At 40.6% G+C, this 13,203-nt stretch overlaps 1 protein-coding gene across 9 annotated transcripts in view; it reads left to right on the top strand.

The window, feature by feature from the left end:
* LOC127843780 (chromodomain-helicase-DNA-binding protein 8-like) overlaps positions 1-13,203 on the top strand; it is a 90,940-nt gene that overhangs the window by 2,516 nt on the left and 75,221 nt on the right. For all 9 annotated transcript variants that reach the window (XM_052373565.1, XM_052373563.1, XM_052373562.1 and 6 more), the window contains exons 3-4: positions 137-1,674; positions 4,779-5,039. In XM_052373565.1, the coding sequence (XP_052229525.1) occupies positions 137-1,674; positions 4,779-5,039 (1,799 nt within the window). The remainder of the gene's footprint in view (positions 1-136; positions 1,675-4,778; positions 5,040-13,203) is intronic.

The raw sequence follows: 13,203 nt of genomic DNA, 5'->3' as shown, positions 1-13,203 counted from the left end.
CAGGTCACTCTTCAAGGTCAAAAGTCAAATATATGGGGACATAGTGTTTCACTAACAAATCTTGTTGAATATAACTTTTTAGCTACTTTGCTATATTTACTTACCAAAATGTCCATACAATGTTGTGCTCTTTCAGATGATGCAACTCAGTCGATGCAGCCTGGTCATGGTCAAATGGGCGGCATGATGCAGCAGGGTCATCCAGTACCAGGCTATAACATGGGCGCCATGAAACCTGGCAGTGGCTTCCCCAACATGCAGTATCAGCAGCAACAGCAGCAGCCATCGTACCCTCCACAGCAGAACTTCAGCAGTCAGTACAGCAATCAGCAGATGTACAGCCAGAATATGACAACTAGTCAGCCACAGGGCCAGATGAACCAGATGATGGGCACACAGTTTGGGGGACAGCAGCCCATGCACCAAGGTCACGGCATGTACCCATACAATGGTACCAGTGCGGGACAGGCAGGGCCTCGGTTACCTAACCCTGGCCAGCAGGGAATGGGTCAGATGCAGAGCTGGAATCAGAATCCAGCAATGTTCAACCAACAAGCGCAGCAGCAGCAGCAACAACAATATCTACCTCAACACGAGTATTCCATTCCGAATTCCAAAAATCAGATGACTCATATGCAACCTCAGCAACAACAGCAGTTCCCTTCAACCCAGAGCCAGCCTAATTCAGGCATGTACATGCAGAGAATGGCATCGCCAGGGCCAATGAATAGTATGCCTGCCAGCCAGCCTGGGATGCAGCAACCTATGTATCAGCAGCAGCGAATGGGAGGATCTCAGAACTACACTAATGTAAACATGGCTAATTCGAACGTTGCCAATACTGGAGGCATGATGATGTCATCCAATCAACAACCGTATATACAACAGCAGCATCAGCAGCCAAACTCCCAACATCAGTTCCAACAGCAGTTCCCCTACCAGTCTCCCCAGCAGATGCAGCAAGGCAACATGGGAGATTCTAACATGGCCGCCCAGCAGATGCCTCAGCATGGTGCGATGTACCCAATGGGGAATACAGTGCAGGCAAACATGCCACCTAGGCAGAGGATGCCTTTCAATAACATGGCCAATATGAACAATGTTTCTCAGCCGAGAGCCAATGTGCCAATGCTTTCCCCCCGCCCAACCCCTCCGCCCGTTTCCCCAGGAATGCTGTCTCCCACAGGGTCTGTCTCATCTCTCCAAGGCAACTACAGCCAAATCGATGTTTCACCGAACCAACAGACTCCTCAGATGCAGCCACTACCAGCTCCTAAGCCCAACAAAAAAGGTGAGAAAGCAAGCAAAGCAAAAGCAAGTAAATCTAAGAAAGCAAAAGCTAATGGGCCCCTGCCACAGCAAGGCAGCCCAGTGAAAAATGTCCTTTCCCCTTCCGCTCCTGTAACATCACCGACAAACGCTAATGCTGAGATGCAAAATTTAAACCAGCAGATTCAGCAACTGTACAGCATGCCTCAGACACCAAACACACAGCAGAAAATTGCAGAGCTTCAAGAGAAACTGCAGGCGTTGAAATCTCAGCAGATGCAGACTTCTCCTAGACCAGGTCAACAACAACAGCCATTTCCTAGCAACCCAGCAGCAGGAAGTATGCAGGGATTAACCCTGCAATCCCTTGATCAACAGCCACAGTTACAGCAGAATCTCTCCCCGGTAAGCATGTCTATGTTTTAGATTATCTTTCATTAGTACTTGTCTTCAATAACCTGCCATTCATAAAAAGTAGCATTTAAATTGGGAATGCAAGAGGTTACACAAAAATTAACCGGTTAACCCTTTTTAGTTACCGGTTATTAACCGGTTAAGTGAAAAACTTTTGGTAGTAAAATGTTAAAGTATACGTTTAACATGTCATACGGCTTTACATGAACTCTATAGAAGAGAAAGTTATTTGAGATCGCTTGCGTTGATAACGTCAGTTTTTGAATAAAAAATGTATGATATTTTATTTTTATATTAATTCTGTAAAAGTATGCTTGATTCCTTATTTATTTTTCCTGCGTAAAAGCATTTAAATTTCCATTGAATAGTCATAACATTATCTGACAGGGTTCTCAATAACTTTTGAGCCAACAGTCCCAAATGTGAAACCAACAGGCCTTCTAGGGGGGTCCGGGGGCATGCTCCCCCTGAAATTTAAAAAATTGAGCACTTGATTTCCTGTATTTTGGACCATTTTATGGCTATTTTAGTGGTCAACCAGGCACTTAAATTTGAGCATTTTAGTGTGCTTTTTATGAAATTAAGCTTTTTTAACTAACAAAAGATTAATGGAAAAAGCTCTTTTTTTGTAAAATTTTAACTCAACATGTGATGAACAGAAAGTCAAAATATTTTACTGCTTTTTGACCGATTCCAATATGCGCCTTTTCATTGTTGTTCTTGTAATGCGTTAAGAGAGATAATGAAGCGACGTCTTTGCTTAATAGCAGCCAAATTACCGAAAAGACAAGCAAATTTCAAAATTCAATTGACGATTTTCCAAATCTGAGGGATTTTCAACTGGCCAAAATCTACCTTCAAACGGCCGATTTGGCCGGCGGCCGGCTTTTATTGAGAACCCTGTCTGATGACGCCGATGCCTGTGTATTTATTTATTACCTGAATCATTAACATTGGCAAATGATGTTTGTTTTAAGAGAACATGAGTTTTTTAGTTTGTTTGAAGAGAACATGAATTTTTTAGCTCACCTAAGCACAACGTGCTCATGGTGAGCTTTTGTGATCGCTTTTTGTCCGTCGTGTGTCGTCTGTCATCAACATTTTGCCTTGTTAACACTCTAGAGGCCACATTTATTGTCTGATCTTCATGAAATTTGGTCAGAACATTTGTCCCATGGATACCTCGACTGAGTTCGAAACTGGGTCATGCTGGGTCAAAAACTAGGTCACTAGGTAAAAAAAAAAGAAAAACCTTTTGAACACTGTAGAAGTCACATTTGATGCCCAATCTTCATGTGACTTTGTCAAAATGTTTGTCTAAATGATATGTTGGTTGAGTTTAAAATGGTTCCGGTCCGTTGTAAAACATGGCCCCCAGAGGGCGGGGCAGTATTCCTTTAATGGCTATAGAGAAACCTTGTGAACACTCTAGAAGTCACAATTTTTGCCCAATTATCATGAAAGTTGGTCAAAACATTGGTTCAATTGATATCTCGGACAAGTTCGAAAATGGTCCAGATCGGTGAAAAAACATGGCCGCCAGGGGGCGGGGCAGTTTTCCTTATATGGCTACAGTAAAACTTTGTTAACACTCTAGAGGCCACATTTATTTCCAATCTTCATGAAATGTGGTCGGAAGATTGGTCTCAATTATATCTTGGATGAGTTCGAAAATGGTTACGTTTGCTTGAAAAACATGGCTGCCAAGGGGCGGGGCATTTTTCCTTATATGGCTATAAATGGCTATAGTAAAACCTTGTGAACACTCTAGAGGCCACATTTATTGTCCAATCTTCATGAAATTTGGTCAGAAGCTTGGTCTCAATGATATCTTGAATGAGTTCGAAAATGGTTACGTTTGCTTGAAAAACATGGCTGCCAAGGGGCGGGGCATTTTCCTTATATGGCTATATATTGCTACAGTAAAATCTTGTTAACACTCTAGTTTAATGTAGTAATCTTTTTTTTACTAACGGACGTCAATTGTCCCAAATTTGAAATCCCAAAAATATAGCCGGAATCTGAGGTGATAGGTCCCTAACGGAGCCCTGAGCCTTAGCTTATTGTTCTTTCTTGTCTTTCTAGTTGCAACTTCTGGTGAGTACAATGCAAAATATTATAAACCAGATCATCGGTTACACTGCATGTGTATTTGCCATTTTATATCAATGTTATAAAGAACGCTTTGATAGGGGAAGCGACCGATATTCAGCGGTAAAAATGCAAATCTAGGGCCCTGAAAAGTCTAATCAAAGTTTAGGTTAACGTTTCTTTGAAAATGGAACTAAAATGTAGCTGGAGAAGTGGTCCCGGTAGGTTAACCAGTTAATCTATTGCATCCCTAATTAAAATTGATCAAGCTGAAATTGTTTTATTATTTCTTAAGAGAATGAAAATATTTTAAGCATGTTTCAATAAGGCTTAGAACCTGGGCACACCCAGTAAAGGGTTGCTGACTTAATGTGCAGAAAATGATTGCTCAATTTTATAAAACTTTTGATTATTTAAGAATTTTTTGTTGTTTTTATCCTCCCGATAGGGTGGCATATAGCAGTTGAACTGTCCATCAGTCTTTCTGTCTGTCCGTCTGTCTGAAAACTTTAACATTGGTCATAACTTTTGCAATAATATTTATATTGAAGATAGCAAATTGATATTTGGCATGCATGTGTATCTCATGAAGCTGCACATTTTGAGTGGTGAAAGGTCAAGGTCATCCTTCAAGGTCAAAAGTAAAAAAATACAATCCAAGGGAAGTAATAAGCTTTAAATTAAAAGGGAGATTATTTCTAAACCTGCCAAACGATATATTGAAATTTTATTTCAAAGCGGCGCAATAGGGGGCATTTTTTTTCTGACAAACACATCTCTTGTTTTAATTAAAGGAGTGTTAAGAAGCATCACAATGTCAAATTATAAATCTTAGGTCAACAAACTACTTCTGCTTCTGATAGACCAGGTTAACTTCCTTGTTATAAGCTTTAGTCTGTCATCCAACAAAAATTTGCCTAGCATAGTTATCAATGTTATGCACACTTCATGTACATGACTGTGGTTAAAACATGAAGCACTTCAGAGCAACGTTATCTCTTCAGACCAAGTCAGCCCAGCCCCAGTCACACTTGCAGCCGGGGATGCAGATGGGTTACTCGCAGGCCCAGAGTCTGACCAGCCCGCAGATGTCTGGGCTCTCCCCTGGGGCTCAGCCGATGCCCATGGGTCAAGGCAACATCCATCAAGGTGGAGCGGCCCAGCTAAGGCCCAGCACACCTTTGCACCAAGGGCAGATGGTCATGCAGTCCAACTCTAACAACCAGGCTGGGGCTGCTCAGAATATTCTTATCATTCGTCCACAGGTAAAAACATTCATTTGTCCACAGGTAGAAACAGTGATTACTTACTATTCATGTTAATGCATTGTGGTCCCATTTTGTATTTTAAGCTCACCTGTCACAAAGTGACATGGTTAGCTTATGTGACTGTGTGATGTCCGGCGTCCATTGTGTGTGCGTGTGTGCGTGCGTCCGTCAACAATTTGTTGTGTAGACAGTATAGGTCACAGTTTTTATCCAATCTTTATGAAATTTGGTCAGAATGTTTATCTTGATGAAATCTGGGTTGGGATTGTATTTGGGTCATCTGGGGTCAAAAACTAGGTCACTAGGTCAAAAACTAGGTCACATAATAGGTCCAATAATAGGAAAACCTGGTGTAGACAATAGAGGTTGCAGTTTTCATCCAACCTTTATGAAATATGGTCAGAATGTTTATCTTGATGAAATCTGGGTTGGGATTGTATTTGGGTCATATGGGGTCAAAAACTAGGTCACTAGGTCAAATAATTGAAAAATCATCAACAATTTGTTTGTGTAGACAGTAGAGGTCACAGTTTTCATCCAATGTATATGAAATTTGGTCAGAATGTTTATCTTGATGATATCTGGGTTGGGATTGTATTTGGGTCATCTGGGGTCAAAAACTAGGTCACTAGGTCAAAAACTAGGTCAAATAATAGAAAAACCTTGTGTAGACAATAGAGGTCGCAGTTTTCATCCAATCTTTATGAAATTTGGTCAGAATGTTTATCTTGATGAAATCTGGGTTGGGATTGTATTTGGCTCATCTGAGGTCAAAAACTAGGTCACTAGGTCAAATAATAGAAAAACCGTCAACAATTTGTTTGTGTAGACAGTAGAGGTCACAGGTCATTGGTGTGTTTCCGGCCGCCATATTGAGCAAAGATAAAAATTGTAAACAAAGATTAAACCGCCATTTTAAAAGAAAGCAAAGAAACCAGACGAAACAGAGGGGCAGACCATTACAACAACACCTACCCACTACGCTGTATTGTCCCTTGCCCGTCCATTGATCCTTTTTTTTGACTTTTCGTAATTTTCTAAAAACTTGTAGCATTTCGGACGTCATTTGGTATTCGGAATTACTTTTGGCTTTTTCATCATATAAATTAAAAATTACCAAATGACTAATTAACCATCTTTATTTACTTATATATACTATATTGGGTTGTTTACCGGTGCGGTGCTTACATTTAATGCTTTACACGTACTGTGAACTGTGCCAATTAAAAATCATTGTGATATACACACACATTACATCTAGGATTTCCACTAAACCAGCATTGTTCCTTTCTTTTTCATTTCTTCAAAATGTCGTCTCACAAAAGATCATCCAACAACCCATCCAAGGGGCAGTGTCAAAACCTGACCCCTTTACTGGGGGAGGCACGTACAGGGTTGAATAGGCATCACCTATCCCACAACACCATGCCCTTTAAGTGCCTTCTCCAGTCAGCTGGAAGTGTAGCCCCCATCATGTCCTTTCTCACCATTTTCCAACTGGCCTCATGTTTGGCGGGGGTACTCCCCGGACTAGTTGAGCGGACGGTGCCCTTGGCGTCTTGCTGCGTGCTATCGCAGCTCAAGTCCGCTCAAGCGCTTGCCACCCTTCTTTCTAGGGGTACTTTTTACCTTGGTAAAGTCGCGGTCCGGGCCTTATACCCGTCGAACATGAGGACAGTTCACGGTCATATAGCAGAGATCCCGGAAAGCCAGGACTTGGTGGAACTTCAGACATCTCTTTCTTTCAAACCTGCGATCCCTATTTCTGATATTCTCATCACCAATTTGGAAAGGGTTGAGCCTTATCGCCCTGCCCCACCTGGCTTTCCGAGACTGGTCAAGATCTCTTTCTTAACGTCCATACCAGTCCCAAATAATTTTTTTGTCAAGGACACTAGTATAGCCCTCGACATTCATCCCTGCCCTGTCACACCTGCCCGTTGTTTCAATTGCCAGGGCTTTGGACATATAGCCAGCAGGGGTAAATGCTCAAATATCACCTCTTGCTGCTGCTGCGCTGGCGCTACTTGCCAAAGAAGGTGCACAAACAAATTTTGTTTGTGCGCCAACTGTGGCGGCCAGCAATCCGCATCCTACCAGGGGTGCCCCTCCTATAAGAGGGCTATCCATATAGCCATCTTTGCCAATTGTTATGGGGTCACCTGGTCCGAGGCGGAGAGCAGGCTACTTGCACCTGACACTGTGAGCCACAGCGTTGGCGCCCTAAACACCATCATCACAACCGGTTCCGCTTATTCACCTAAACATGCCTCTCCCGGTACTATCTCGCCCCAATCCGGGAGGACATGCACCATAGTTGAGGGGCTAGTGGGTAAGAGTACCCCCCCTCCTTCTTTGGGACCCGCCGAAAATCGGCCCTTTCCCCTCAGAATTTTTTTCCCCTCAGCAGGTAAATTTTCCCCAAGACTTCATTTTTTTCCCCTAAAAAAAAAAAAAAAAATAATGTTTTTTTTTTGTTTTTTTTTAAACTTTAAATACATAAGTTAACCTGATCCAGTGTAGAAAATATAACATATTGCATAATTAAATTATCTGTTGCCTTGATTTTGTTTTAAAAACAGCAAAATATGTTGAATTGATTATTTAAGACTTTCCTTATTTTCCCCAAAATCCGACATTTTGCGTGATTTTTTCCCCCAAAATCTGGCATTTTGCGCGATTTTTTCCCCTCAAAAAAGGCCAGGCCCTTTCCCCAAAATCAGATAAAAACCCCTGCCAAAGGTTACTTTTGTGGAACCGGTACTCAATCATACACCTGACTTACACACCACCCCCCCCTGTATCGCCTATCCAGGGGGATTCACCCACACAGAGACGCCCTCCTGTGGCTACCAGGGGGTCCTCCCCGTCCAACACGTTGACCGACAGTGCTAGCGACACCACCTGTAGTGGTCCTACACTGTCGGACGACTCTATGTTTGATGTGACGGGGAGAGAATCTCTGGTGTCGGTGCACTCCAGTATATTGGAGAACCTTACTATCTCTGGTGTCTGTGAAATAGAGGAGGAACCCCGAGTGAGTGTCCCCCCTAACCGTCCCAGAATGGTAGACTCCCAGACATCCCCAATGAGCTCCCCTACCGACAACACCAGCAGACGTAACTCGTTTGCTGGGGACTCATTTATCAAAATCAAGGATCCGCCAGCAACAGGTCCCACATATAGGAAAATATATCTCAGCCAGCTGGCGGATCTGGTTGCTGAGATACTAAAGGACCAGAAAAGGCCCACTGGGAGTCGTGTTATCTCCTACATCTATAACAAAATTGATTCTCGATTCAAAAATTGCAGAGAATCAATAACAAAGGTCATCCCACCTGATAAATCCCTAACTAATAAAATCCATTCTGGAACTGGGGATCCTCCAATAGTAGCAGATCCAGGATGCCACCCCCCCCCCCCCCCCCCCGGCCAGCGGTACCCTCCCCGTTTATAAGAAACATGTTCGGCTTGCCAGGACCTCCGCGAAACTCAAAGGGGCCTGTGCAGGCCATAAACTAGGAGTTAAATCTCGCCATAAATTAAATCAGTTTAAACGAAAGTTCATTTCACACCACTATGGACAGTAACCTGCAAATCATTTCATTCAATGTTGGTGGTCTTACCGCCAACAAATTTACAGAGTTAAAATATTTTATTGACAGTAACCCTAGTACCCATATCTTATGCCTACAGGAAACCAAATTTTCAAATAGTACTGTAAAACAAATACCTGGGTATAACTGTGAATTTGAGAATTTTGTTAATTTAAACCATAATATTGCCGGTGGCCTTGCCATATATATTAAAACACAATAATTATGAACACCTGGGAGTGAACAACCAATTTAAATCTGATGGTAGCACTGCTATTGAGGCATTAGCAATTAAATTGGTTATTGACAAGAACCGGCCTCTTATCCTGGTCAATTTATATTCAAGAGGATGTGATCTTGAAACTCTGAACGGCCTCTTTAAGGAATTAAGGACCATTAAAGGACCCTTTGATGTAATAGTCACAGGCGACTTTAATGCACATCACCCTGCTTGGGGTTCCATCAATTCAGATGCAGAAGGTCGGGCGGTAATAGAATGGTTGGACGAGCAAGATCTTATACTGCTCAATGACGGTTCTCAAACCAGACTTAACCCCACTGGTTTAAACTCCCACATTGACCTTACTGCTGTTAATGCCAGGATAGCAAGTGCGTCTGCATGGGCAACCGTTAATGATACCATGGGATCTGATCACCTCCCACAACAGGTTACCCTGCTCAACTACATTGCACAGGGAACTGAGGCTCAATGCTCAGGAGAGCAAAAGTTTTTATTGGAAAAAGCTAATTGGGCTCAGTTTAGGGACCTCTGCTCAGATCTCTCCCTTGCAGATGTTCACTCCCAGGACCCAAATCTGTTTTGTTATAACTTAACTAGCAAGATACTGTCCATAGCGGAATGTAGCATACCGGTCTCCTCCGGCAAGGTTAAGGCCAGAAATAGGGTCCCGTGGTGGAATGAGGCGTGCTCCAATGCGGTACAGGCTTGAAAAAATGCTTTAAAAATTCTTAAAAAGAACCCCGCTGAGCATAATCTTCTTAATTATAGGTCCCTCGAAAATCAGGCAAAGCGGTTTATTTTGGACGCAAAAACTCAAAATTGGAAAGAATTCTGTGATTCAGCTATCATTAATAAGAAAAACACTAGGGATTTTTGGCAAAAAATTCACAAAAACACTTTTTTAGCCCTATCCAGGGTAATACAAATCCCTTGGTAATATGGTTGATTTTGTTGATATTGCTTAATTGCGATCATAGCAAATGTTGTACCTTGTAGTACATTAAATCTTGTTACAACTGCTATTTTGTGTAGCAAATTTCCTTATTTTTGTGTAAAACTGCTATCTTATATAGCAAATTGCCTTAATTTTTTCTCAATACTGCTATTCCTGCACCATAGCAAACTTTGTACTCTGTATTACACTAATTCATGTTAAAATTGCTATTTTATATAGCAAATTTCCTTAATTATATGTTAAATTGCTATTTTATATAGCAAATTGCCTCGGTTTTTCTGCTTAATTGCCATTTTACATACCATACAAGGTACTTTAGTACTATTTTCTCCATTGTTATCAGCAATATATTGATAATATTGGTTGGATTAGAGCTTTTTGGGTTTGTTTTACTGCATCTAGGTAATATTTGGTCTTTTTACCATTTTACATCATACCTTTTCCAATTTTCCTTCAATAGTATACAAACTATTTTTCATTTACCGTGCACTCCCTCTGGTCCTGGGGAAACAACCATTGTAGACTTCATCCCCACAATTACCTCCCTTAGTTCAACTGAGTGACATCACCCCTGCTGGCCTTTTTTCCCCCACTCACACCGGCCTACAGTTTCAAAATCTCTTCTTCTTTCAACCCCCCAGGGTGGCAACTTGTATTTTAAATATATAAACGCATATAGTACTGTACATATTGTAAATAATGTACTTTTTGTACAAATTTAGTTGTTTTGTCTCATTTTTAACTGTAAAGCACATTGTTTTACCCTTTATTTTATGTGGCCCTATAAAGGTGACCGTTTGGAGACACGTAAGTCATTACCCTTAATATATAAGTTTTTTTTTTACTAAACTCACTTTTAAATATTGTTTTAACGCCACTCTGGGGGGACTTCTCTTCTCCATAGCCCAATCCTCTCTAATTTCCATACAGACAGGGTCTTACGTTGGAGCATTACGGCTATTTTCCCTGTCTGCAAGTGTTTAACATTGAGCCACATACATAAATTCATACACATTACATTTTTATGCCCCCCTTCGAAGAAGAGGGGGTATATTGCTTTGCTCATGTCGGTCGGTCGGTCTGTCGGTCGGTCGGTCTGTCCGTCCACCAGGTGGTTGTCAGACGATAACTCGAGAACCCTTGGGCCTAGGATCATGAAACTTCATAGGTACATTGATCATGACTTGCAGATGACCCCTATTGATTTTGAGGTCACTAGGTCAAAGGTCAAGGTCACGGTGACAAGAAATAGTAAAATGGTTTTTGAATGATAACTCAAGAACGCATACGCCTAGGATCATGAAACTTCATGGGTAGATTGATCATGACTTGCAGATGACCCCTATTGATTTTGAGGTCACTAGGTCAAAGGTCAAGGTCACGGTGACCCGAAATAGTAAAATGGTTTCCGGATGATAACTCAAGAACGCATACGCCTAGGATCATGAAACTTCATGGGTAGATTGATCATGACTTGCAGATGACCCTATTGATTTTGGGGTCACTAGGTCAAAGGTCAAGGTCACGGTGACCCGAAATAGTAAAATGGTTTTCGGATGATAACTCAAGAACGTTTACGCCTAGGATAATGAAACTTCATAGGTAGATTGATCATGACTTGCAGATGACCCCTATTGATTTTGAGGTTACAAGGTCAAAGGTCAAGGTCACGGTCACCCGAAATAGTAAAATGATTTTCGGATGATAACTCAAGAACGCTTTTGCCTAGGATCATGACACTTCATAGGTACATTAATCGTGACCCGCAGATGACCCCTATTGATTTTCAGGTCACTAGGTCAAAGGTCAAGGTCACAGTGACAAAAATTGTATTCACACAATGGCTGCCACTACAACGGAAAGCCCGTATGGGGGGCATGCATGTTTTACAAACGGCCCTTGTTAATAACTCAATACTCAATTGCAACATTAATATAGATTTGAGAGTTATACTCCCTATGTGTTATTATACATTACCTTTTCTTTTCTTTTTTCCATATAATTGCATGTCTACATGCAAATTCACCTCACATTAAAGAGCTATTAAATCAGGCTCTAGCATTCCTACTAATTATTGTTCATAGATAAGCATATTTTCCCATCTATTAGATCTTGTTGTATGACAATTCGTTTAAACCTTAAATATACACCTTATCTCGGTACTTTACTATGTATGTACATGTACATATAAAGTGGCAATGTTAAACCACTTTGTGATCTGGAAAACCCTTAAATATTATTATTTTGTGTTTGTTTCTCAAACATATTACACATCTGTGTATTCCATAACTTTTCTATAGGCATTATACTAAAAATAATCCTATTTGGATTTTAACATTTAAAACACAGATCACAAAGTTTAAAGACTCCAACAAACCCATAGCAGTATATACTGAACAGTGGGTCTAGTAATGATGATGCCACATACAACAGTATGTGTGTTTTCATCATCTTTACTTATAAAAATTGGGCTATTCTCTCTCTCTCTCTCTTTAAAAAAAAACAAAACAAAAAAACAACAATAATCATATAACAACAACATCATACTAATATTAATAACTAATAAGAATTATAGTAGCATAACATAAACAAATCATGAATTTCTTTAAAAGTTCTTTTGGATGTAATTATCCTTTTCTTTCATTTATATTTCTGCACAGTAACTATTATTGTTTACTTTTTGTAAAAGTGCAACGCTAAGGTCGTCCGCCGTGGGAAAATTTTATTTTTAAACGGATTGACCTACTTGTAATTCTTAATTAGAAATTTCGGCCAATCAGCGCCATCGTTTTAAAAGTCTATCAACAAATGAAAACGCAGCTTTTTAACAGCCTTAGGAACAACCAGTGTGAAGCTAATTTTAAACTACTAGATTTTTATTAAAGCACCGCACCAACACTGCAAAGTTTTATATTTGTACCAATGGTACAGCCCAGTAAAATCGGGCTGTCCATTTTATGGCCGTTCTCGACCTTTTTAATGCAGAGTTTTAATGTTAAGCAGTGTGCTCGGGCAATGGTTTTTAACCGAAGTCCTGAGGGAAAACAATCCCATTAGTCAGTTAGTTGTATTTGGGTCATCTGAGGTCAAAAACTAGGTCACTGGGTCAAATAATAGAAAAACCGTCAACAATTTGTTTGTGTAGACAGTAGAGGTCACAGTTTTCATCAAATCTGTATGAAATTTGGTCAGAATGTTTATCTTGATGAAATCTGGGTTGGGATTGTATTTGGGTCATCTGGGGTCAAAAACTAGGTCACTACGTGAAATAATAGAAAAACCTTGTATAGACAATAGAGTTTGCAGTTTTCATCCAATCTTTATGAAGTTTGGTCAGAATGTTATCTTGATTAAATCTGGGTTGGTATT

This window comes from Dreissena polymorpha, chromosome 9 (assembly GCF_020536995.1).
Source record: "Dreissena polymorpha isolate Duluth1 chromosome 9, UMN_Dpol_1.0, whole genome shotgun sequence".
In the NCBI taxonomy this organism is placed as follows: domain Eukaryota; kingdom Metazoa; phylum Mollusca; class Bivalvia; order Myida; family Dreissenidae; genus Dreissena; species Dreissena polymorpha.
This window is presented reverse-complemented; position numbering and strand designations above follow the sequence as displayed.